Raw genomic sequence first — 26,561 nt, forward strand, 5'->3', positions numbered from 1 at the left:
TGGAAAAGATGGTTTCTATTCGTCTAGAGTGTTTTGAAAAAACTCCAGCATCTCTAAATTAAATTTTCTCGAAATTCCGTAAGCAATTCCAAATGTTTATCTGGTTATGACTTGCGTTTTCTTGGTGACAGATGAAGTGATCTCGTTTATAAGCGGACTGAACGAAGCACACTTATTTCATCTTGAACAACAGAATGGACACAGAGCTCTTGTGTGTACTGGATCATAACAAGACCAATATTTTACTACTTCCTTTCCTGCGGTTAAGTAAGCTGTTTTAGTTCCTTGTCCCCTCGAAGGTCGTTAAATTTATTGTGGTTGTTGTTTTGCATTTTCTTAATTGTGGAGAATTGATAATGATAATTTTCTAGCAGAACCTACTTGACACTGACCCCATACCTAAAGTCTAATTTGGACTTACAAATTAAGCAGATCGTTTTATTATCATTCTTGGTATTATTATACTTTGCTTTGTACATATTTTGCACTAGGGCACTCTTTACTTAATAAAACCGCGATTGCGCCGAAACTCTGAAAATCAGTTTTATGAAACGTTTTGTCATATTTTGGTTTATGTTACGCAACTGCCAAATATTAAACAAAATATTTCTTTATTTTAGAATATATTTACTCGTAAATATTTTGATTTAAAATTATAAAAGTATTATAATAATCAGCTAGGCACCACCTTACGCCTAAATTAAGCCATCAAGCCACTTTTAAAGCCATTAATTTTGGTGGCCGGGTTATAAATGCGTACGAGGGTGGTAGCGAGCCTTTCATGCCACGGGAACCATAAATTCCCTACACTCACTATTACCTTTAACCTCAATTTATTATGAATTGGGAAACCAAATAGGGAAAAACCCTAAAACCAGTAGGGAGAGCACTTGCAAACTCAACGCCGAAGGGGTCGTTCCGAGTTTTCACACAGTGCCACAAGGTGGAATCGAACCCGGCTCCTCGTGCTGCGAGGCGAAAGTGCTAATCTCTCCGCCACCCCACTTTTATATGAACAAGTAGTAAATAAATATAATATATACAAAATATTTAATTTGTTAGGGAAGTTAAAATTAACATGGTTTTAAACATATTTAATTTGTTTGGTATTTCGTGCTTTGGAATATAATTCGTCATTAACTCAATAGCTGTGTTTCGGTAATTATTATTTCAACGCATGAGAAACAGAGCGTCGCAAAGGACCAATTTGAAAAATGCTTCAAAGACTTTCCCTCCTCTCCATCGAGGTTGCATTTACCTTTAGTCTATATTGGGCTCTAATTAGCGGTATCACAGAGAAGTCAATGATTTTATTTCCTCTGTTGACAAAGTTTATTAAAAATAAGAGGGTGATTGTATACCCCAGAATATCTCTAATTGAAAAGTAGAAGAAAGGTGAAGAAATACAATATGTATTACAATATTAATTAAAATTAAAAACATTTAAATAAAAGGAAGTAAAATGTGAAGGTTGTGAAGGTAAGTGTTGCGTTATCAAAAGAAAATCCTCCTCAAATTAAAATTACTAATTCGGATCCAATATATCGAAGAGCATTGCCTTAACCATAAAATAATTCTACTATTTATTATTGTTCTGTTATTGTTTTGCTGGCTTAAAATTAAGAAAATCTTATTTTTTCCCTTCATTCAAAGTCTTAGGAACGTAAAGTGAAAACATTTCCCTATAGGTATATTTCTGATCAGATTTAATTTTTTTATTCGATTAACTTCACTGATTTCGTGTTTAAGAAACCTTTTTTTGTTAAGTTTATCCAACAATATCATTAATTAATTCAAAATATTGTGCACTTAGCTTACTAAATAACAAAATTAAATTTCTTATTCTTAAAAAATGAATTTAACTGTAAGATACTAACATTTTCATTTTCTTTTAAATATAGCAATGTTGCTTGTGCGTGATCAAGTAACAGGTGGCCGGGTTACAATGCGTAGGAGGGTGGTGGCAAGCCCTTCATGCCACGCGAGCCAACAGCTCCCTACACTAATTATTACCGTTAACCTCAGCAAGTTTTTAAGGGAAGGGGAAACCGAAGATCTCGGTGGAAAACCCCTTTAACCAGTGGGGAGAGAACTTACAAACTCTACGCAGAAGGAGTGGTTCCGGATTTTCACCCAGTGCCACTAGCTGGGATCGAACCCGGCTCCTCTTGCTGCGAGGCTAAAGTGCTAACCACTCAGCCACCCCACCTGGAAGTTTTTAACTTGTGTTGGAAATTTGAATTTAAAATAATTCATTCATTCAAATTAATGCAGCAATGAAAGAGTAATAAAAAAGACCAGAAATATTTTAAATTCTTATATCTATTGATTTTTGGTACAGATAATGCACACATCTTAAGAAAAACTGCACGTTATTGTTAATTTTATCAAACAATGTCTTTAAAATTTTTAGTTGGTTTAAAATCTGTATAATTAATATTAATATTACAGCGAAATCTCCTCCATGTTATGAAATTTTAAGCAACGACTTTCGTCCACCAATATTTGTTCAGTGTCGTGGCATCTGGTTTCAAGAACGTGCCGGATGCAAGCGCCTCAGTATTAATCTAAACAGTTTGTTTTTTACATCTTTTGTGTGTGGCTCTGCGGGTAGGAGAGTCATAGATTAGCTTTTTTAAAAGAAAATGGTAGTCAAGTTTAAGCGGGAAACGAATTAAAAAAATTATGGCGGCTATACACATTTGTTATTTTTAATTAAATTAAAAAGTCGAGGAAGTCTCTAATTAAAGACAAAATGAATAATAAAGTTAGCTCACCTGATTTAACAGACGCTTAGTGACACCTACGTTAACACTAAGTTGAAATAATAAATATATTTTCAGTGAAATTTAAAATTAGAGGGAACAACGAAAACTATTAGCTTCAACAATGTAGCGACAATGTATACGTACAACTTTTCAATCTTATTTCGATTGAAAAAGGGAGCCTTGGTTAGATAGTTTACCCCTTGTTTTTGGTCCTAATGTATTGTTGAGTTCTTAACTTTTGGAAAATAATATAATATCTCACTTTATTACTTATTTTATTAAGTTGAAAAGCTAATTTCAAATGTTTAGCACGTTTAATTAATTGTTCTAATTGCTGGCACATTTTTTTATAATTCAATTTCAAAATCCATGTTATAAATTAGCTGGTGTTATTAATGAACTCTTTTTATTTCATTTATTAGTATTCTATATTGAACCCCTTTACAGTAATGACATTCTGTAGCTTTGACCTGTAGAGATCGGAAAACGTGTTTGAATAAAAATATCAATTAAATAACAGTGATTCGCAATTATCAAATCTCTAAGAACGTAAAATGATACCTTCATGTATTTTTCAAGTTGTTTTCCAATTTTCGCTCGCATCTAGTAAAATTGGTCTTTTTCGACTAATTTTTAGTCACTTTTCCACACCAGTTAGTCTCCTCGGTTCATTACGTTAATAAGACAGTTAGAATATTGAAATTGTTTAGACTTAAAAATATCGTATAATACTATTATCTTACTGACTGGTATATATTAATGTTTCATATAATAATATTAAGTTATTATGGATATAATAATATTTTTTACTGATAAAATGGTGAAAAAATGCCTTTTGACGTTGTAACATCATACTAGGCTGTTTTCTTTTCACGTTATTATTTCGGAGTCCGAACCTTTTATAACTTGAAGACGACGCCATATTCATGTTGTGTAAAATTGACACGTGGTAAACTATTTATAGTGTTTGAATAAAAATACTGAATATAACAATTTTCCTGTTCACAAATCGAGATATAATTAAGGCAGGTTGTTCCTTTTCTAGCAACGTGCGTTTTAGCAATTGTAAGTACTTATTTAAATTGAAATGTTCCAAGGCCTTGTACCTTATAGGCGAAATAGACTAACCTTGGGTGAAATCGGACTAAGAAGACATATTTAAAGTAAAGCAGGATGTTTGACTTTTTACAACGCTCACACCCCGTTTTCTTATTGGTTAAACACTTTTGTTTTTCATCATGTACCAGGGTTTAGCAAATATTTTTAAAATGTATTAAAACTCTATTGTAATTGCACTATTTCTTTAGCTGTCAAAGTGGAAGCGCGGTTAACCAATTTTAACTAAATTAATTTCCAGAACATGTATAGATACTCCCGACGTTGTCGTTCAAACTTCTAGAGAGCTCTGCTCAACCGCTCTAATTCAACGCCAGCTCATCTTTCGGTAAATATTTTTCTTTTCCATTCTACTCATTTAAAAAGAGTTTTATCTGTTTTCTAAATGATATTTCAATTATATTTTAGTACTTTAAAGCTAAGACCATTTACACCTGGACTGTTGTTGTTAAGCTAGTGTCGCCGCTACCCCAACCCCACCATCGTTATTTAGAGGCAACTCTCGTCCACAAGGGAATTCGGACTGAAAATACGCGTTATCTTCGCGCTCCGCTCCCGACATTGGTCGCCCCGCGAGTCGTGACCAATTTTCGCCCGATATTTACGGCGTCAAAAGAAAAACAGCGGAAGAGAGCGCGAACCGTTCGCCTCCTAAAGAAGGGGGATCAAAAAAGGGGAGAGGGTTGCTGCATGTTTGTGGATTACTATAGCGGATTTTCTCCACTTGGTGGTGTTTTGTAGCGGACACTCTGAAATCGGAGTTATAACGTTGGCATTGTAGTCCAGGCATAGAAACTACCACAGGAATAGAAGGCCCTGCCTTTGTACGTGCTTTACTAAGATGACACGGGCAAAAGGTTATCCCTTCCTTTCCGGTTATCTCTGGTCCAATCAAAAAAAAGCTTTGGAAATGACGGCCAATTAGATTCAATCGGAAATGAACGGAGAACCCTTTGCCCGTAACGAGCCCGTAACACTTTTCATTCCTCTTGTAGTTTCTATGGTCCAGGTGTATATGGTCTTAGTTTAAAGTGTCAATTTTTAACCCGCGCTTTAAACTTTATTCTATAAAATAACTTTATAGAAATAAGTTATTGCACCGAGTGACAAAGGCTTTAATTATTCGAAAATCTCCGAATTTGTTAAGTAAATGGGTAGAAAAAGAGAGAAACAATGTTTTTCTTTAAAATTTATCGGCGACTATGCTCAAGATGGCGCTACACAACGCTGGGGAAGTTAATTTCCCCGCTATTATTTAATAAAGGGGCACACCTTTCAATTAACATGTGCCACCAAGCGTGCTTTTTTGCGCCGTTATTAAAAAGAAACTGGAAATACCTCTCATGTTGTGTAGCGCCATCTTGATATAATCGGAGTAAAAATCTTTCGCATTTAGCAATGGTCATAGTTTTTGCCAAAATGGCCATAGCTAGAAGATAATTAGGTATAGAGAAAGTGTCCTTCGTGATTCTAATGTGAATCTCTCAATTATGTCCCGATAGAGAATAATAATAACCAAATGTTAATTACGTTCATTTATTTTCTTTTAAAGACACAGATATAAGAATGCAAAGATGTTTTTTAACCAAAACAGAAAATGCACCAATCGAGTTTCTACAAAAATATTTAAAAAAAATAAAAATTAGTAATAGAATAAATATTTCAGACTCTTTTAAAAATAAAGCAAAGCCCGAGAAAAAATTTAAATTAAAAAAACTCACTAAATTTGGTTTCCTAAAAGAATCTACGCAAATTCCGTCATAACAAAGCTTGAAAATAATAGTTATTTAATTAGAAATGAACTGCAAGTAGAATACTGCTGTGGTTTCTTCTATGAATCTAAAAGTTTACCTTTTTGTCGCCGCAAATGGTTTTATTAGGTAAGGGAAATCTTTCAACCAAATTGGAATCTTGGACGAAACAGTCAATAACGCAAGGATTTAAAGGATCCTAAAAAAATAATTAGTAGGAATTAAATTTAAAGGGTTTCCTACGTAATTCAAATTTACAATAATTCCGATGAGTTTCGCTTATTTTTCATTCTTGGTTACTTTGCAATATTCGCTTCCATCAATAGGTGTGGTACTTTTGTCATTGTATACTTAAAAAAAGAGATTATAACTTTCAGGACTAAATTGATCCTATTACTCTAAATTCACGCTTACAGATAGATATCGATTTAGGCAGTTTTATATATCTCAATTACCAACTTTTGTTTCATATTATTTTAAATATTAGGCGAAGTTTTAGCTTTCGAAAATGTTTAAAAAATTTAAACCTTAAAAAAGCAACAGACACACGTTAGCAGTAAAAATTGGTTTTAACAGATGCCATTAGTGAAGCGCTATTCGTTAAAAAATTAGCTTTAGTGAGGTGGAAATAAATTTGGATAAAATATTATTTTATATAATATGAATTTTGGAAATGTTAGACCATTACCTTCAGTCGGAGAAGTAGCTATTAAGCAAGGCAGTGCAACCAGGCTAATAGACCAAAGAAAATATTGCAAATTCATAATGGAAAGTTAAGTGTATGGCAACTCTCGTTAGAAAAAGAACGAATGATTTTTGCCAAGTGAGTTGACGATATTTATACGAATTAATGTTGGTCTCTTGAAATTAAATTGAATCCTTGACTAGATTGGTTTCAGAAATTTAATTGACACTACAATGATAAAATCGACGTCTCGTTAAATCTCTGTTCAAATCTGACATTTCTCTTACAAACATTTATTTATTTAATTTTTCTTGGAAATATTTAAACAGGTCAAAAATAATTGACAGTTCCTTAATTATAAAGGTAAATATTTTTTTTCAACTCTGAAAGTTAAAACAAAATTGGTGATATCAAAAAATTGGAAAAACCCATTATACCGTCTCCGAGAGAGCAACCAAGATCAGAGGCTCTCACGGTCTCACCGAACATGGATGAATGTATTTATTCATAAGTCATGTGGCTAAAATATTAGGAGCTGTCCGTAGCGATATTTTTACTTTAATTTAGCTTAAGGGAACAAACTTTTAATCAAGTCTACGTATGTGTTCTCTTTCACGAACTCCTTTTCCACTTTGAGTAGTCAACCATTAAATAGGCGAGCATGTGCCAAATAAAAAGTTTAATGATATGCAGTAAACACATAGGACAGCTATCATACACACATTACTATTATATCTTCTTTAGTGATTTTAATCAAAATCCGTATTCTTCGAATCTAAATGAAATAACTGTTGAGTCTTTCGATGGTAAGGAAATCACATCCGGTGGTTGAGAATACCAAAAGCGTCGGAATAATAAATATATTAACTGTTTATTATATGAACAAATCAGAAAAAAAGTAATACATAAATAATTTCGTTATAATTTGATTTGGAAATAATAATCTTTAAATATTCAATGCAGTTTACATAAAAATTATTGTATTGGAATGTCATAAGAAATTGGTGAGTTTTAATAAGTACTTTGAATTCACGCTTACTGACGCCCATCGACGGACTTATAAATGCTTAATCCGGTCCATTAACGGTTCAGAGTTAAAGGAAACCACCGGGGGTTGGATTAACTTGTTTCCCACACTAGTCTCAGAGATGACAAAAAAATCATGATCTGTCAAAAATTACACAATACACTCGAAGTTATGGCATATCCAGTACACTCTAGTCGAAAAGTCTTCGCCTTCGTGATCATTGCTCCGCGACCTTGTTTTTTCCGGTAGTTAAACAGTAATAGTCTAACAATATTTTACTGCTTAGTCCGAACGAATGGATAATTACGGTTAAAACGTTTGTTTCATCCGTGTTTACTTTACAAGCTCGCCAACGGTGAATTTTCTGATTTAAAAGATGATCGAATTATTTGACTATGGTTTGTCAGGAAGGAGGTATATAAACTAAAATTAGATAAAAAAAAAGAGTAAAGTTTTTTATAACATTTTATTCCCTGGTTAATATATTATATTTTTTAACTCCGGTTTATAAACCGGCTTCACTATTATAAAAAGAGTTCTTACCAAAAATTAGTAAATTATTTTGTAAACTTTAGCCTAGCGAAATTTCGGGTAGCTGCCTTCACCCAAAAGAAATTCTACAAATTAATGGTGCCGAAACCTGTGACAAGAAATCCTTGAGAAGAGCAGTCTATCCATTCCTCTACGCTGATAACTTAAGCAAACTAAAGAAAAAGCGTGGACGATGATCTGATTACGAATCAAGTCAACGTCAAAAATCTAGAGGCTTTGTTCAACCGTTTGTTCAGAAAGAAACAGAATTATCAGAAATGAGCTCGTCGATCCAGGACTTGGTTACGGTCGAAGTGGAAATCGTGAAAGACGTAGTTGATTCCGAGAAGAAAACGAGAAAAAACATGCAGCAAGGGCGACGGTACCGAGAGCGAATTTAGAGAGCGTTCACGAAGAGATGAGAGCGATCACGGTCAAGTTACCGAAATAGACGATGGCCAAGTATTCCGATGAGCCAACACGATGGACGGCGTTCTGGGACCAGTACGACGCTGCAGTACATCAGAATAAAAAACTATGTAACGTAGAAAAATTCGCTTATCTGCAATCACATTTAGAAGGCAAGGCCGCCAGAGCAATCAAAGGGCTAGCCATTAGCGACGAGGCGATTACCATCCTGACGAGACGATTCGGAAACTAAATTAGAATATTGGATAAACACATGGATAATTTCCTGAAATTGGAAACCATAAGAAAATCTAGCGACGTCCATGGGCTACGACGATTATACGATGCCTTGGAGATCGAAATCCAAAGTCTGAATGCGATGAACATTGGATCCGACACCTACGGTCAACTTCTACGAACCATCCTGAAGCAACGAATTCCCCAAGACATTTTGTTGGAATTCTCACGTACAGGGTTGGCAAAATCCTTGTTTTTTTCAAAAAGAACAAAAACAATGTTTTTTATTGTTTTAAACAAGATTCATTGTTTTTAACTGTTTTTAAATCAAACAATAAAAAACACATAATAAACAATAAAAAACTATGTTTAAAACACGTTTTAAACTATTCATTATACTTATGAATGGAATCAGACTCACGAGTAAACTCATTTAAAGAAATATTACGTATCATCTAGGATCCTTGCTCCTAGGTATCATTAAACGTATTATCATAAGTGGCATAATTACCCTAAGTGTGTCAATAAGATGAATTTTTCAATTATACCTTTTTTAACGAAAGTGACGTAAATGACGTCATTTTTGTGTTTGCGAAGCGGCGTCTGCGGCGCGAGCATTAAAAATACCATATAGAGTACTTGAACGGAATTCGCGAGTCCTACGTTTCTTTGGTCTGGTTAGAACAAGCTATAATTAAATATTTTCTGTGGTAAAGGCTACTATAGGCACACTTAGGGTAATTATGCCACTTATGGTATTATAAGTAAACTCACAGGGAGAAGAACCAAAGAGTACACGCTTATTTAAACGAGCCAAGAATTCCCCTAAGCGTTGTTGACCAACCATTGACGGCCTTTGGGTTTTCGATGACCCATGCAAATACTACCTAACCTGTAGTAGGGTTTTTAATATAGCTATCCTCCTGGAATTTTCCGTCCTATAGTACTAAGAAAAGGGAAAATAGCTAGTTATCCACACGTGGTTTTTACCTCTCCGAGGGGACAAAGTCTGTCAGGACTGCGAACGCGTTCGCATTTTCGGTGCAAAGTGTAATCACTGCGTACGCAGTTTCTCAAAGGGTTGGCAAAACCACCGTGTGACGGTGAGCGTTAACGGATGCATTTGCGGTTTGGTTTGGATGGTGTTTTTTCGCTCACCGTCGTGACGGTTTGGTGTATTACGGTTTTTGTAATGTTTATGCGTAGGTTGTGAGTGTTGAATTTGTTGTGTTTGTGTTCTGATGGATGTGCATGTTGAGTCTGTTGTGTTTATATGGGCGTTTTCTCTCCAACTTCTTCTTAATGACTTTGGGACGGACCGAGTGCTGAGTGTAATGCTACCTCTCAACGTCCAATGGCAGGGTTTCCACCAGTTGTTCACGGTATTCGTCTTAGTATCAATTTGCGATCGCATCGGGCGGGATTTGAACCCGAGACCTCCTGATTGACAGGCGGACGTTCTACCACAGAACCACCGACACTTGTTACGCCTTATTGAAAATTAGACCTTCAGCTTTATCGGAAGCGTATTTAATAGAGTACGAAATTTTGGTTTAATTTAAATAGAATTGAAATTGAAATTATTGCATCGAAGAAATTCTAATTTAGCGTTTCTCTATTGATTAAAAACAAATGCGCCACCCAAGTTTCGAACCCAGACCATTCGGCTTGGCAGTCGAGCGCTCTACCACAGAACCACCGATAGCTGCTTAGATTCACTGAAATTAAGACAGGCATCGTTAGCATAATAGGTAATAAAGTCTTTTTTTATTAATGAATTTATGAAGGCCTAATCTGGTATTTTTTAAAGGTTAAATCTTGTTTTAGCGCAGCCAGCCGAGATTAGAGGGTTAAAGGGTAGACCCTGTGGGTGGTCCACTTTCTTAACGACCTATATATAGTTCTGTTAATTCAAAGGAGATAATTTAACGTTAATTGCTTTAAGAGGTGGCGGTTAGTCAAGTGGCTCTCTGTGCTTTGTTGATGGTAAGGTTTTTGCTTCTTGTAAATACATTTGGTGTGGATATTTGGATATCTACGATTTCTAACGCAGTCAATGATTTCTTGGGTGTGCGAGTCATTATATGATATTGGAAATTGGACGGCATTGGTCTTTTTCATGTGGTATGCGTCACAACGTCAACAGGAAGTGAACGAGTCGTCCACTACCAGATATCTACGGTATCTTCATCAAGGGCGAGTGTTGAAATAAAATGAGCGTTAAAGATGCGGCAAGTATTTCGTAAGCGAGTAATTCCAAAAAGCCTCTGTAGATATTTCTTTCATTAAAATTTGCTTCGTATTATATTTAACTGATAAACTTGTTCTGTAAAAGGGTTTAATTCAATTGTGCATTGTTATAGTACGTCTAACTTACTGTTGTAACTACTTAACTTATGATATTCTGAATAAATTAAAATTGGTCGTTTCGTCTCAATTATTTTAATTATAATTAAAATTTTATACCGGGCGGGATAGCAATGGGTTAATATTTTTAACAAATAACTCTAAATTGCGGAGATATATCTTTAAGGGTTATCTCGAGAAATTAATACCACTAGGGACAATTCTACCGAGGAGAGGTATATTTTGGCTTGCCAACTTGTTAGTTTTGGTTTATTGAAATGTGCACGTTTGCAGTCATAAATGATCACAAATAAACAATGTTATAAAAAATAAGAACTTAGATACCTCTATAATCTTAAAACTTCCATCACATCATAAAATTTCAAAAAAATCGAGAAAGGGGACCGAAATCCCTTGATTTTTATCTAGGAGTGCCGCCTAGTCGGTTTTAGCCCGATCTGTCCAGACCGTCCGTGTTTCTTGTTTCTTAAAACCCGGCACAACCCGACTAAATAGCAACTCTACTTTTATCTCGTACATAGGTACAGTAGTGTCCCAAATAGATGTATATTGGCAGCTATATACATTCTATTTAAACAAAAAGACAAAATTCAATGCGTTCGTAGGATTTTTGCACTGGTAGGAAATTTAGGAAATCATATCGAGCCCTTTCAGTCGCTCTTTTCAGAGAATCTTAAAATCAAACTACCCGTTATCAATACAATTTACCTTTCTTAGAGCCTTGGAATGGTTTTTTCTACCTTTTCCCTCATATTGAATAACCAAAATCTTAGAAAAAAAATGAAAATGTACCTTATAAAAACATGTTTAAAACAGATAGTTTAAAACGTTTAAAACAAATTGGTGTTTGTTTAAAATATGTGTTTTAAACGTGTTTTAAACACTTGTTTTAAACATTTTGTTTAAAACTTGCCAACCCTGCTCACGTATGAAGAAAGGTTAGGTGACCTGGGACGTGATGGAAAGCAGAGAACTGGCCTTAGAATTCAGCGAGTTGGAAACAACGACCAAAAATTGAGAAATAGCAACGAAGTCTTCCCAAGAGCGAAGGAAGCCAAAAACCTGTAAGAGTTATGGCAGTCAAGAGCAAAAAAGAATACCATCGGTGACAATCTTCAACGTCGGAACCGAATCTAAATGTGTCTACTGTCAAGAGTCTGGGCATTCTTCGGGTTCCTGCGAGAAACCGGTCGAAGAGAAATTACATATCGTAAAACAAGAAAGGCTTTGTTTCATTTGTCTCAAGTCGAGGCATAGCTCGCGAAATTGCTGGGAAAAATGAAAACGAAAATATAAGCTCTGTACCCGGAAACACCATCCAAGTCTCTGCGAAGAGAAGAGAAGTGTCAACGAAGTCAAAGATACCGACGCCACATCGCTACCTGTTGCGAACCAGATCGCTTACCTCACTACAACGACTACATCAGAGGTACGAACCGTGCTACTACAAACAGCACAAGTAAGGCTTTGTGGCCCTAACCAGAGAAGCCAAAGAATTCGGTGTTTGATGGACGGAGCAGCTCAAGGGACGTTCGTCACTGAAAGACTTTCGTCATAGGAAAGCCGCATGGTGGGGTGGCTTCTACGAGAGGCTGGACAGATCTATCAAAAGCGCGCTCAAGAAAGTCCTTGGAAAGTCATCTCTTCACGCCGAAGAATTGCAGACTATCTTGACGGAAAACGATGCCGTTCTCAATTCTACACCACTAACATTTAGCTACAACGACGCCGAAGAGCCAGCACCCTTGTGTCAGAGTCATTTTCTCATCGGTCAGCGGCTCATGGCGCTTCCATCCAGAATCTACGATGTCAACAGAGCGGTATCCTCCACCAAGCGAGATCTCACAAGGCGACTGAAATATAGACAATCATTGCTTGATCAGTTCTGGGGACGTTGGCGAAATGACTACATCATGGAGCTCCGATCCGCTCATCAGTACCAGAATCCTCGAGAAACCAGAGAGATTAAAGAGGGAGATATCGTTCTTGGCCACCGACAGTACCTACCGAGAACTCACTGGAAAATCGCCCGTGTTGAAGAACTGTTCCGTGGTAGAGACAACAAAGTTCGTGCGTGTCGAGTCCATCTTCGAAAAGGAAGCTATCTTCAAAGACCGATCCAATAACTTGATCCATAAGAAGTTCAATAAAATCAAATTGTGTAACCAGAAATTTTGGATGAGTATTAAACTCATCGGCGGGGAGTTTATGTAAAAACTAAAATTAGATAAAAAATAAGAGTAAAGTTTTTTTTTATAACATTTTATTCCCTTTTAAATATATTATATTTTTTCTAACTCGGTATATAAACCGGCTTCACTATTGTATAAAGCACTTCATCATCATGTAATAAAGAGTTCTTACCAAAAATTAGTACTCGAGAAATCCTTTTGTAAACTTAGCCTAGCGAAGTTTCGGGTCGCTGCCTTCAACCAAAATAAATTCTACTGTGGTTCGTTTTCCCCGATAATTAAACAGTAAAAGTTCTCCAATTTGTTTAATTCCAACACAACAATAGTGGCAAATAAAAAGAAATTTTTTTCAGCGATTTAACTTTCATGGATAAAATTGGTAAATATATCGAAACTTAAATGTGGTATTAAATAATTAATCACTCCACAATGGAGTGCATTTACTAGTGGATAACCGTTATCCGATCGCCGAGCCCTTAACACAACTATGTTAAGAACATAAGAAAGTTCGATTAGGGTTAATTGTTAGAATACTATGGGCATGACTGATAGAAAAGCAAATTATATTTTTTTAAATTCAGCACCACGGTCTTCTGTCCTGGCTCAGCGACCCCAGATGCTAATAGATGTTGATTTTTCACAAGGTGAATGGCTCTTTAGTTGTGATATGAACGGCTTTGGCTTTCTTCACGAATTCACCTTGCCCGATTTAATTGAGAAGATTTTCAATGCACGTGCATTCTTTCGTTACTTTACTGAGGACAAGGAATTCCGCCTCAACGAGGCTTAAGGCTGTACGACGTTGTTTTCTTCATGCTTAACTCACTGTAGCTTCTCTTAGTTTTATCACGTATCCGCTGAATGATTTAGGCCGAAGAGCGTCAAAATGTACTTCCAGAGGCTTCGCATTTTTGTTTACATTTTTTAAAGTTTGTTTCATTTTTGGTACAGTTCATGTAACCCAAGATATGTGTCATGCCTGACCAATGTATCGGGATTATTTGCTGATAATAATACTAGATCTTATAAATGTGTACGCATGAATAAACGGCTTTCAATTACTTGCCAGTATATAACAGCTACATGTATATGTATCGCGTTCTTGAGCATCTTCACACGGTTTTTATTTCACACATGAGCCTAGTGAAGTAGCATGAAGATTTTGACACTCCCATACCTATCTCAGTTAGAACTTCCTTCTTCTCAAGTGTTTGGTCCATCAGAACTGCGTCGTTATGTGTTTGACGGATTCCCTCTGATAAACCATGCTTAGTTTTTACTTAGACTTTTAAATGAAAATGTCATGTTAAAACCTTAAATACTTAAAGCTTGTCCTAAAGAACTAAGTCGTATACATATGTAGTAACAATGAGATCTCCGTTTGAACGATAATTATCAAAAGAGACAGCTCTGAATCTTTTGAATTTTTGTGATCATAATAAAACGCCCAGGTTTCTGTTGCATAAACGTCCCGATTAATGAAAATAAAAAATGCTTTTACGAAGTGTCCTAACATAGTCTTGGTTTTTCAATTCCTTTTTCTGTAGGTGTAGTCTAAAATGGTTCCTTGACCAGTAAACTCTAACCTCAAGATATACTTCTTCGTCTATTTCGGTCTTCATGTCGGCTGCACCTTTATCCAAATGTTCTACATCCTAGTTATTTTTAACAAATGTTTCAAAAAGTATTCTTGTAGTCTGTCTGAACCACCAGAAAATTGGTTTGGTCATAGTCAATTCCATGAATTTGGGTAAAAACAAATGCATCTAGTTACGCTTGTGTCCTACTAATCTGCCTTCTTCGTCATACTTTGTATAATTAACCATCGGTCGACCCTTTTGCCCCGTTCGACGCTGTAACGCTCGACGTCCTGCGCCGCAAACATCCGCTGGGTACGAACCACCAAGACTTCTCGTACGAACCCTCAGATTTGTCTTCAATATCGCGACCTAACGTATAGCAGTAATTGACGTCCGCTCCGCTATCCTCTCCTTTCCGTCTGGTTCCGCGACCGGCCTAGACAACTTGCGACCCCAGCACCTGAAGGATTTAATTTCCAATGGTACGGGAACGGCTGGGGAGTCGTTACTTTAATCTCTAACCAGCCTACGCAATCTGATGCTTGCCGGTGAAGTCCCTTCCGGCATCTGTCCGATCTTATACGGAGCCTCGTTATGTGGTTTGAAGGAAAAGGATGGTGGCATACGCCCGATTGCTGTGGGAAATACTCTCCGCCGCCCAGTCGCCAAGTGGGGTTGCTCGCTCATTATGCCTTCGCTTGGCCCTCGTCTTCGCCCCGTGCAGTTGGGTTTTGGCATGCGCGGTGGGGCCGAAGATGCAGCCCACGCTACTTGGCGCTATCTCAACCACGCCCACTCAGATGCCAAAATATAACTTAAAATAGATTTTCGCGACGCTTTTAACACTGTTCGTCGAGATCGCCTCCTCGAATGCATCTATAATGAGCTCCCAATTCTTTATCTTTTTTTTTACGCCAATGATATCATTTTTCGACCCACCTAAACTTTGGCGAGTCCTTAATTTCGTCGGAAGTAGGCGTTCAGCAAGGGGATCCTCTAGGCCCCGCTCTTTTTTGCTTAATCGTCCAAAAAGTAGCGTTAAAGATGAAATCCGAATTTAATGTTTGGTATCTTGATGATTCATCGCTGGGAGTCAATCCTGAGTTAGTCCTGAATGACTTGGTTCTCCTGAAAGAGCTTTCCCTTGGCGTCGGTCTCGAGCTTAATCCATCCTCAATGCTGGCGGGGTCCAAGCGTCTCATTTCACTTCCATGCTTGAATCGGCGGCCCCTGGAATCGAAATTGTTGATCGCTACAATTTTATTCGTTTGGGCTCGCCCCTCTCACAAGAAGCCATCTTGAAGTGCGTGGAAACTAAATGCCAGTCTTTGTCCACCATGTCTGCGAACCTTCAGCACGTCTTGGCCTACCACGGCTTTTTCTTATTGAAAAACTCGTTGGCCATACCTAAGCTGCTTTTCCTCCTACGCAGTGCTCCTGTTTGGCTCTTTCGATAACGCGCTCCGTTTGGCCCTTCAAAACGTTACCAATACTTTGATGGACGAGGGTCCCTGGGAGCAGGCCTCGCTCCCGGTAGCTCAAGGCGGTCTGGGAATCCGCCACGCTTCTAAACTTGCCTTGCCGGCTTACCTGTCATCTTGACACAGTGTGATAGATTTGGTTAATGACATTCTCCCAAACCGCATTAAGGCTTTGCCCAACGAGTTGGCTCTCGATGCCCTCGCTGAGTGGGAACTCACTTCAGCTTCAACCCCGCCTTCTCCGGATAAGCGGTGCCATCAACGCGAATGGGAAGGTCCAACTATCGCAAATACCTCGAATTTTTTGCTCGGTGACGCGTCTACTGACCGCGATAAGGCCCGCCTTGCTTTCAGCCTCCTCAAAGGAATCGGGTGTTTGGTTGAACACTCTTCCGTCGCCATCTTTGGGCACTCATTTAGATGATGATTCTTTTAGAATCGCGGTCGGCCTTCGGTTGGGAGCCCACATATGCGTGCCTCATACGTGTATTTGCGGGGGTCATGTTGATTCCTTTGGCACCCACGGTTTAAGCTGTAAACGCAGTTCGGATCGCTTGTCGCGTCATGGTGCCGTGAACGACATCCTGAAACGCACCCTAGTGTCGGCCGGAGTTCGCTCCGATCTCGAGCCGCGTGGCCTCTCTCGCGATGACGTTAAACGTCCGGACGGGATGACTAAGGTTCCATGGTCGGGTGGCAAATCGTTGGTGTGGGACTTCACCTGTACTGACTCGCCAGCGCCTTCTTATTTGACCAATTCCTCTACAGCCCCTCTCTGGGCCACCACCCAGGCTGAAAAGATGAAAATATCCAAATATTCGGGCCTCAAATACCGCTACCAACTTAAGGCCGTGGCTATTGAAACACTGGGCTCCTTCGGTCGCGACGCCTTGGCTCTCATCCACGCCATAGGGCGTAATATTCGATATGCCACATCCGAACCTCGCTCCGTGGAATACCTCGTCCAACGTATTGCTATAGCCGTGCAACGGGGTAACGCTGCTTCCATTTTAAGCACGTTTCCTCCGGGAGCTTCGTTGGCGGTCTACATAGATAATCTATTTTAATGTAATTTTCTTTTTTATAATAAACAATCCATTACAAATTATACTTATTTTTTAAAATTAATAAATCTCAATTAATTAACTATAGTTCCATAAAATAATCAAATAAAATTGAAAATTAAAAAAAACCATTTGGCCTTTAATGTTTTTTCTGATTCGTAGTCTTCTTACACCGTTCCCATGTTTTTAAGCTTTTCTAGGACATCTGTTGCGATAACAGGGTAGTTCAAAAGGCTCTGCAAAATTTTTAAGGAGTTGTAGGATGTGAGTTGACGAGTATGCCTGTTTTTTTCCATTATCCTACGATGAGTTAAAGAGCGCCAGAGAGCTTCAAAGTATGGCATACTAGCCCCTGGAAGTAGGCTGAAACAAGCACAAAACCAACTGAGCATTGCGGGCAACCTACTTCGTTCTTGTTCTGTAAAACGAACAATACGAATGTAACGAACCAGTCGCAGAGAAGTTCAAGCAAACAATTAAGTAACGTACCCAGAATGTGCCTGTCTAACGTAATCGACGATGAACATAACTAAAAGTCCGTAAGACGGGGATGTGCCGGTTCGGGTACTTTTCCTGGTAGAGACGTTGAGCAGCCAAAGGATTGACATCCGCTAGTCTATATACGAAATTATTATCGGCCAGTTCGTCCGAAGTGAATTCCATATTTGCAATTTGAATATGATCACGAATTTAAATACTGTTAATGTTTACTCTGGTTACCTCGATTTGTTTACAAAGTCCGTTTTACCTATCACACGAATCCAAACCTTAATGTTTGCACTTCCCTGCTTCTTGGTTTGGTGCTTGTTGCAGCCTACTTCCAGGGGCTAGTAAGCCACACTTTGAAGCTCTCTGGCACTCTTTTAACTCATCGTAGGAAAATAGGAAAAAAAAGGCATTCTTCTCAACTCACCCCCTACAACTCCTTAATTTTTTTGCATTATCTTTTGAAACACCCTGTTTATATGTTGGCATTCCATACTGGTGAATAACATACATCTTGCTGCATCCAAAATTGTTGGATTGATCGGTTCCAACACATCATTTTGTTGAGGTGTTCCCAAAAAAGGTTTTGAATTATTTTGACGTGTATTCGCCTCCTCTCATTTCTTAAAAATCAAATTTTAATGTACGGTTATATTAAAAATTCTCTAAGTTTGATTTGGTATAGCCTTCAAATTTACTATAGCCGTTCCGGTTTGTACCTTTGTTGTAAGGTAGCATTGATTTATATCACTGCATAAATCTTATGAATTATGACTTAACTAAGTTAGTTACCTGACAATTTAAAATAAAATATCCCTTCAAATTCAAATGCGTATTTTTCATCTGATACCGTGATTTGAACATTTCCTACATCAATAGTGTTTCGAATGTGACTTCGAGCAGTATTGACTATTGACTTTCGTTCTGTAAAATTCAAAAATGTTACATGTTGAGATGTCATTGGGTCAGTTGACTACTTGTTACAACCATAATAACGTCAAAACAACCAACTGAATATGTCATCGCAAATCTGGCTCAATTTCGAAGTTTCTTACTGCTCAATGTGGCCTCTTCCTACATACTAGCAATATTAGCTCAATTTCCGTTTCTTTGAGGTGAAATCTGGTATTTGTTACCAGCTTCTACATTACTAGCTATATGAACAGACCTCAAGTATTTTTGCCCTCTATAATTGGGTTGTGGTATAGGGTCATTAGCCGTGGAGTGTCCAGGTATTAATCAGTTAGCTAATACACAAGGCACCACCTAAGCCCTTAGTCATCAAATGACTTTTAAAGCCATTAAATCAGGTGGCTGGGTTATAATGCGTGACAAGCCCTTCATGCTACGCGAGCCAACAGCTCCCTACACTAACAATTACCTTGTCAGATCGTTCATCGCTATTATTTTGCTGTCTTGTGGTTTTATTTCAATACCCCCTATAGTCAAGCGTAGTCTACTCCCCCCCCCCCCCATGGTGATCTACGTCAATTTCCGCTTTGGTGATTGGAGTCGGACATTAAGGCTTTATTTTATTTATATATCTCAAACTCTGAATTCTTTGTAAACTAAAAAGGACGTTCTTCTTCAATTAGTTCTTCTTTGTCTTATCTTAAACTTCTTGCAAAATATTTCAAATCTTAGGATAAACTTAGTACTACAATGACCATTTCTTCTTACTCAAACTTTGTGATAAAAAGCATTAGTTCTCGTCAATTATTTTAAAGATTGATTTTCCTTCTTCTCAGTGTTCACAAAATCTTTCATGTACTGTAGCTAGAATACGTTTCAAGGTTGCCCAAATATCTAATGAAGTTGTTAAATCTACATTGTTGCGTAGACGTTAGTCATTCACAATCATGAGTCGTTATAAAGTTTTTCGCCTTGAAGGCCTATCGGCCGAAGTACCGCATATTTTCCCCCAATAAAGCTTAGTTTTCTCCCCCACTTCTTGGTCTCTTTACTTGTTCGCGTTTTTACTCCTCACTCTCTAGACCATTGGTGGTTTTCGTGTTTTTGCTCTAGCCATGTAAATAAGCCAGGCGCTTTGCTCGAAGTTTTATTAGATCCTTCGATAAAAATTTATTCTCACTTCCTCAATTATTAATCATCTGGAAGTCACTTAGTCTGGAAGCCATGATAGTGTTCATTTGTTAAACTGCTTGAATTTGATTCTTGACTTAAAAAAAACGCTTCTCCAAATATAGTCAGTAACAGTTAATATCAAAGTAGCTCGTGACGGTTTCCAGATAGCCCGTGATAGAACTGTGTTCTTATGTGATTTTCTCAAATTCAAAAATTATATTTATATCAGTTAGTTTATGGCTAAATTAAAAAAATAATGTAAAAGGATAATTTAAAATTGCACTGATTTAGAGATAGACCCATTAAGCCCCCACCCCCTCGAAAACGTGGAGGGGGAACTTCTAGGAGTATAGTTTGTACAAAGTAGAGAAAAATCTACATTGTTTTCCGTATATGTTTTCTAGGAGTGGCTTAAACTGTCCAATATATCTAATTATTTATTGTGTCCCAATTACCAAACTAGGCTGATATCAAACAAATTTAAAAGATAATTGAAAACAATAAAATATTAAACCTGATAGATTGATAAACAAGGAGATACGGTTTACTTACACAGAATTTTACGTTTATTGATCTGAGGCATTAGGTTTTCATGTCTAGAATATTTAAAAAAAACTATAACAGCCAGCTAAACAATGATGTTTTTCAAGTACATATATATTGTGTGTTGATAATTTAAAAAGTTTATATTTTGTGTTTTATTTATTAAAAACAACTTTGGTTCTCAAGCGGCAGTAGCAGTTCGACGTCAGAATTGATATACCAAATTGGAAATATGAGCCTGAAATTTCAACAGCACATTGGTATCGCCGTTTTCAAACTATTCAGTAATAAATAAAAATCTAGGTTAACTATGAAACTGCCTAAACGCCTAGCACTATCAACCTCAGTTGATAGTCATTCCGCCAAAAAATAGACTAGTTGTTTTTCCTTAGTTTAGATAATTTCAATCATGTATACGTAGCCTTACATGAATTTATTGGGGCAAGCTTCAAATAAATTCAACATTATGGGGTGTTCAATGTGATTCGTTGTTTTCCACAATCGTTGACTATTGTACGAAGTTTAATTTGGAGCTTATAGCCAAATTTACAATTAAATGATCGCCTTTTTAAAATTATGATATTATAATATATTATATTATAAGAATTTAATAAATTTTTTAAGTATGTATTTTCAACTGTATTAAACTGGTTGATTACAGATGCAGCATAATCTGAAAACTATGTACAGATTTTTCGTGGATTTATTTTAGAACTATAAAGCCAAATTAAACATAAAGTTTAAGGAATTTTAATAACTTATTGATCTGACCCGTATCAGCGGTGGAGGCGCACCGAGGGTTTCGCCACTCGGAGGAGACTAACTTTACCACAAAACGAAAAGAGGTACAATGAGGGAGAAATAACCTTAAATCTTCAACTGATGGCCAAGAAAGAGCCCTGATTACTGACTTCTTACCCCAAACTTTCAATTTATATCTGAAGTTGTATTCAAACAGCATTAAAATTGTTAGAAATTGGCTTCTAAATAATAGAAATCTGTCTCTTTAAAACAACAGGTGTGTGAGTTGTTGTTTGTTATAAAGGTTATAGATGTTTTGACAGAGAAGGAAGAGGAATTACTCGTATGATACGTAACAAATCATAGCTTTAAATAGTATTTTAGAATTTTAAAAACTTATTTAACTATCCATTAAAAGTTTTCATACGCAGTTCACTGTTAGAAAAATTGTGCGGTAATCGGTATAGTTTCCGCCTTAGGTGGACACCTTTACAAAATCGTTTTTAAAAATAAAAAGGCGTTAGAACCTCGCTACAGGTAATTTATACTCTTGTCATATGACTTGAGAAATAAATTCAAATTATATGATTTTATTTTAGCAATAGCTGCTTTCTTGGAGATGGAAGCTATTGTTTTCAATGCCACCAAATTGATAATTTTCTTTCAGTCAGATTTAAAAAAAGCTTGTGTTAAAAATAAATCTCTAAATTTTTAACGATGTGTCAATTATATTTAACATTGATAAATATGTTTGCAAAAATTAATGGTTGGTGAATGGTGAGAGAGATGACTGACTCGATGGGACGAGACGGCGATTTATCAAGGTAGTGTCAATTAAATTTCTGAAAAATGCAAACAAACAAGTTAGGGTTTAAATTTAATTGACAAATACCTTAATTTTTTCCAAATAAATATAAAGAGCTCACTAGGCAAGAACCATTTTATCGTTATACTACGAAAGTTTGTCATATACTTATACTTGAATTATGAAGTTCATATATTTTGCATTATCGATTGTCCTAGTTGCATTGCCTCACTTGATAGTTTCTTCTCCGACTGAAGGTAAGTTTCACAAATTGACGCTGTAAAAATACGTAGAAAACTTGATAAAGAAAGTTTAGATGCATCTCCAATATTCGTAATTTATCGAAAACTTTTTTCATTAATTGTGTTTTTTGAAAAATTACCATTTAATAAAATATATATTCACAAATGCTTTTTGGTTTGAAACTAAAACAATACCATTTTCGCTCGACCAATAGCATATATAAGTAGTTTTAAAATACAAGGCATTTTAAAAATAATAACGTTGGCTGTCTCTTAGCAAAAATTAAAGATCTTTAGAATTAAGTAATTTAAATTATAAAATGGAAAAATGGCACAGCTATAATTGTAAATCTAAGAGTACATTATAAGTATAAGCGTGAATTCAGAGGAATATAATTAATTATGAGCGTTCAAATTATACTTTGGGTTTTTTTTGTTAGGAACCAATGACGAAAGTACCACAGCTTTTGTTGGGAGCGAATATTGCAAAATGATCAAGGATGATGAAGAGTTGGACGTCGTCGGAATTATTGTAATTTTCAATGACGTCGGAAGACTTTAAAAACCAAATACGATAAATTTAATTTTGTTTTTAGGATTCTTCAAATCCTTGCATGATTGACTGTTTCGAAAAAGGTTCCGATTTGGTTGAAAGTTTTGCTTTACCAAATAGAACAACTTGTGGCGAGAAAAAGGTCTAAACTTAAAAACTTTTACGCATTCCAACTGCTGTCTGTAGTTCCTCTCTTAATGAAAAACCATTTGGTTTATTTTGCAGATTTGTTTCGAAGGAATTTGTGTGGATTCTTTAAGAAAACCAAGTCTAGTAAGTTTAATTTTATTTATAAGTGATCGTAATTGGTTGAATTTTTTTCTATACCTGATGGTAACCATTTATTTTTTAGAAACGTAATTGGTGCATCGGTTGGGGGTTTTTCTGCAGAGGTTAAATAATATCTTAGCAATCTTTTTCGAGTTAATGTTCAATAAAATACCATAAATGACAGCTATTATATGTTTGTTATTAATATCACTTTCGGGATACCTTTTAAGCATTCACGGTAGAATATTGAATAAGTCCTTTTTCTACATCCTCTATCTTTCTGGTAATGGGCAGTTTGGCAGAAAAAATCGCGAAATGAAGCAGTGATAAAGATATTTTTTCGACTGTGCTAAAGATGGCAATAAACTTAAGTTATAGGGCCTTTCTAGGGTATATTTCATAAAAGGGGACGATGTCAGTTGGACTAAAAATCTTCCACAAAAAGGGAATCTTTGTTCCTCTCTTTTATTTTGTTCCTCTCTTTTATTTAAAATAAAAAATCAACGATTTTTAAAGAAACGGCAGCAAAGGCGATATCAGCTGGTTCAGTGACTCATGATATCACCCGTTAACCATACGTATTCTTGTTGCTATTGGCAAAATAACACTTGATATTCTTTTATATATGTAAAAATTAAATACACACAAATGAATAAAAAATTCATCGAATATAAACTTCAGCATATAATAAAGTTGATAAAACATATTAAGAATTGACTTCTTTCTAAAGGACGCATCAAAACCTCATTGTGACGTAAATGGATATAATCGTTCTTGTAAAACTGAACAAGTTGGCAAGCCAAAATATACATCTCCTCGATAAGAAAAACCGTAAATAAATTACAAAAACTAACTAAGTGAACCACCCACGGGTTCTACCCTTTAACCATCTTATCTCTGCTGACTGCGCTAATACAACATTTGACCTTTAAAATTTCATACGTAAAGAATGTTGACTTTAAAAATAATTAAAATACTTTTCCGCTAAGCAGAGTTTATAGCCAGTCATGTAGACGGGCTCGAGTTCAATTCCCGCCCGATACTATCGCAAATCGATAATAAGACGCATACCGTGAACATTTGGTGGAAACCCTGCCATTTCGACGTTGAGACGTTTCCCGTAACCCTAAGCACTAAATCCGTCCCAAACGTCGAAGATTATTCACGTACACTCACAATTCGCAAAAGAAAATTATAATACACCCAATTCCAAGAAACTGCGTACGCAGCGATAACACTTTGCTCCGAAAATGCGAACGCGATCGCAGCCCGGACAGACAAACACGGTGATTGTAATACCCCTCCTAGGGACAGCCTAACTTAGAAACGTGATTTGTTTCACTTCCTTTTTTAGACACCCTCTTTTTGAAACGTGAGATGTTTCACTTCCTTTTTTAGACAGCCTCACTTTGAAACGTGAAATGTTTCAAACCTTTTTTAGACAGCCTCACTTTGAAACGTGAAATGTTTCAAACCTTTTTTAGACAGCCTCACTTTAAATCGTGAAATGTTTCACTTCCTTTTTCGGACAGCCTCACTTTGAAACGTGAAATGTTTCACTTCCTTTTTCGGACAGCCTCACTTTGAAACGTTTAGATAAATATATGATTTTTTTTTAAAGAAATAAAATAATTACAATAATTGTTGGTTTATTTTTAAGAATTTACACAAATAAGGAATTTTTATAATTAGATAATCAAAACTTCCGGAGAATTACATTCAGTACAATTGTGGTTGATTCCGCTGCATAAGGAAGTTTAAAAAAAAATTGTGCGGTATAACCAAGCTGGTCGAATGAAGTAAAAAATAATGACATAATTTGCTGTACTACCCTTTACAGCAGGTGCTTTAAGCCGATAATCCAAATAATACTAATAAAAATAATAATTCTCAGCTGGATTAAAACTCAAAGCACCACCCTGGGACCAAGTCAGCTAGCGACTTACATTGCATTTAATACAGGTTACCGGTTTATCGTATTACATGAATAATGTTTTTGATTGAAATTATGGTCTAAGTAAGTGTAAGAAATAACTTCCATTTTTTGGGTGCACCAAAACGAAATTTCGTAGTAGATCTATTTGAACGAAAAGTAATTACAGCCATTAAATTGGTGATTTAATTTAACATTAATTCATTATTATATTCCAACCAGGTTCTTGAATGTGGTAATCTTGATAAGTTCAGAAATCGTTTTAGTTTGTGTATATTAAAGATGAAATTTTTAATTAAAAGGCAATCTTGTAATAATTATTTTTCATCAAAGAGGTAATCTTGAATTAGAAGATATAACCTGAAAAGTAAGGCTTTGTCATGAAAACAAAACCTTTGAAAACTTTGCAGTAGAGATGAGTCGGGCCCACTTTTTTCCCGGCCCGACCCGACTCGACCAGAAAAACGTAAAAATAAATATTGCCCGATCCGACCCGACCCGAAATAATTAAAATAAAATTTTGCCCGACGCGACCCGACCTGTAATTTTTAAAATTAAATTTTGCCCGACCCGACCCGACCCGTAAAAAATGAAAATAATTTTTGCCCGACCCCACCCGACCCGATAAATTAAAAAATCGATTTAGCCCGACCCGGCCCGGAAACCCGACAAGACCCGAAAACCAGATAATTGGCGATAAGACCCGTAGAACCGCCGCAACCCATAGCATGAAGCTTTTTTTTCATCTTTACCTCTCCGCGGGTACTTTGTACCCTGGAGGGGTTATACAATCACCGTGTCTGTGGGTGTGTGTGTCCTGCGAACGCGTACGCATTTTCCGTGCAAAGGTTAATCATTGCGTACGCAGTTTCTCAAAATCTCTGCGTTCGCAGCTTCTCGAAGGGTTGGCAAAACCACCGTGTGACGGTGAGCGTTAACGGATTCATTTGCGGTTTGGTTTGGATGGTGTTTTTTCGCTCACCATTGTGACGGTTTGGTGTATTACGTTTTTGTAATGTTTATGCGTAGGTTGTGAATGTTGAGTTCGTGTTATGACGTTTGTGGGTGTAGAGTTTGTGGTGTTTGTGTTATGATGGTTGTGGATGTTGAGTCTGTTGTATTTGTACGGGCGTTTTCTCTCCAGCTTCTACTTAATGACTTTGGGACGGTACGAATGCTGAGTGTTATGCAACCTTTCAACGTCCAATGGCAGGGTTTCCACCAATTGTTAACGGTATTCGTCTTAGTATCAATTTGCGATTTGTTGGCGCCGGCCGGGAATCGAACCCGGGTTAGCCTCGTGCAAAAGATTTCCTCTAACCACTCAGCCACCAACGCTTGTTAAGTTACGGTGTTTTTCTAAAAAAACCGCTTTGGCGAATGTCATTTACAAAGTTATAACGTTAGGTACTATAATTTATTCTACATCATTTTAATCTTATATTTAATTAAATATTTATAAATTATATTAATCTTAAATTTAATTAAATATTTATAAATTATATTAATCTTATATTTAATTAAATATTTATAAATATATTAATCTTATATTTAATTAAATATTTATAAATTATATTAATCTTATATTTAATTAAATATTTATAAATTATAATAAATTTTATATTTAATTAAATAGTTTAGTATTTTAATGTAAAATTTGATCGTGATCAGGAATTGAACTCGGGTCACATTGTAA

At 36.4% G+C, this 26,561-nt stretch overlaps 1 protein-coding gene and 1 long non-coding RNA gene across 2 annotated transcripts; one reads left to right on the forward strand and one right to left on the reverse strand.

Annotated features, from left to right (window-relative positions):
• Positions 1-5,409: 5,409 nt before the first annotated feature.
• Positions 5,410-6,425, reverse strand: LOC149954616 (uncharacterized). Its single transcript, XR_016479800.1, has 5 exons — positions 6,324-6,425; positions 5,894-5,985; positions 5,736-5,834; positions 5,606-5,653; positions 5,410-5,498 (listed from the first exon to the last, which is right to left on the reverse strand). It is a non-coding gene; the product is annotated as an uncharacterized LOC149954616 (long non-coding RNA).
• A 15,582-nt stretch (positions 6,426-22,007) lies between these two features.
• LOC149954617 (uncharacterized) lies at positions 22,008-23,122 on the forward strand. The gene is made up of 5 exons (XM_090167657.1): positions 22,008-22,124; positions 22,550-22,641; positions 22,706-22,804; positions 22,888-22,935; positions 23,015-23,122. Exons 1-5 carry the CDS (start codon positions 22,049-22,051, stop codon positions 23,057-23,059), a joined length of 360 nt encoding a protein of 119 aa, XP_090023783.1. The 5' UTR covers positions 22,008-22,048; the 3' UTR covers positions 23,060-23,122.
• Positions 23,123-26,561: the final 3,439 nt, after the last annotated feature.

This window comes from Leiobunum rupestre, chromosome 3 (genome assembly GCF_980474605.1).
Source record: "Leiobunum rupestre chromosome 3, qqLeiRupe1.1.hap1, whole genome shotgun sequence".
NCBI classification, from domain to species: domain Eukaryota; kingdom Metazoa; phylum Arthropoda; class Arachnida; order Opiliones; family Sclerosomatidae; genus Leiobunum; species Leiobunum rupestre.

Coding starts and splice junctions, on each gene's coding strand:
- LOC149954617 (XM_090167657.1), top strand. CDS start 22,049: ATGAAGTTCATATATTTTGCATTATCGATTGTCCTAGTTGCATTGCCT. Junction 22,125..22,549: donor AGTTTCTTCTCCGACTGAAG/GTAAGTTTCACA, acceptor TTTTTTTGTTAG/GAACCAATGACGAAAGTACC. Junction 22,805..22,887: donor CAACTTGTGGCGAGAAAAAG/GTCTAAACTTAA, acceptor TTTATTTTGCAG/ATTTGTTTCGAAGGAATTTG.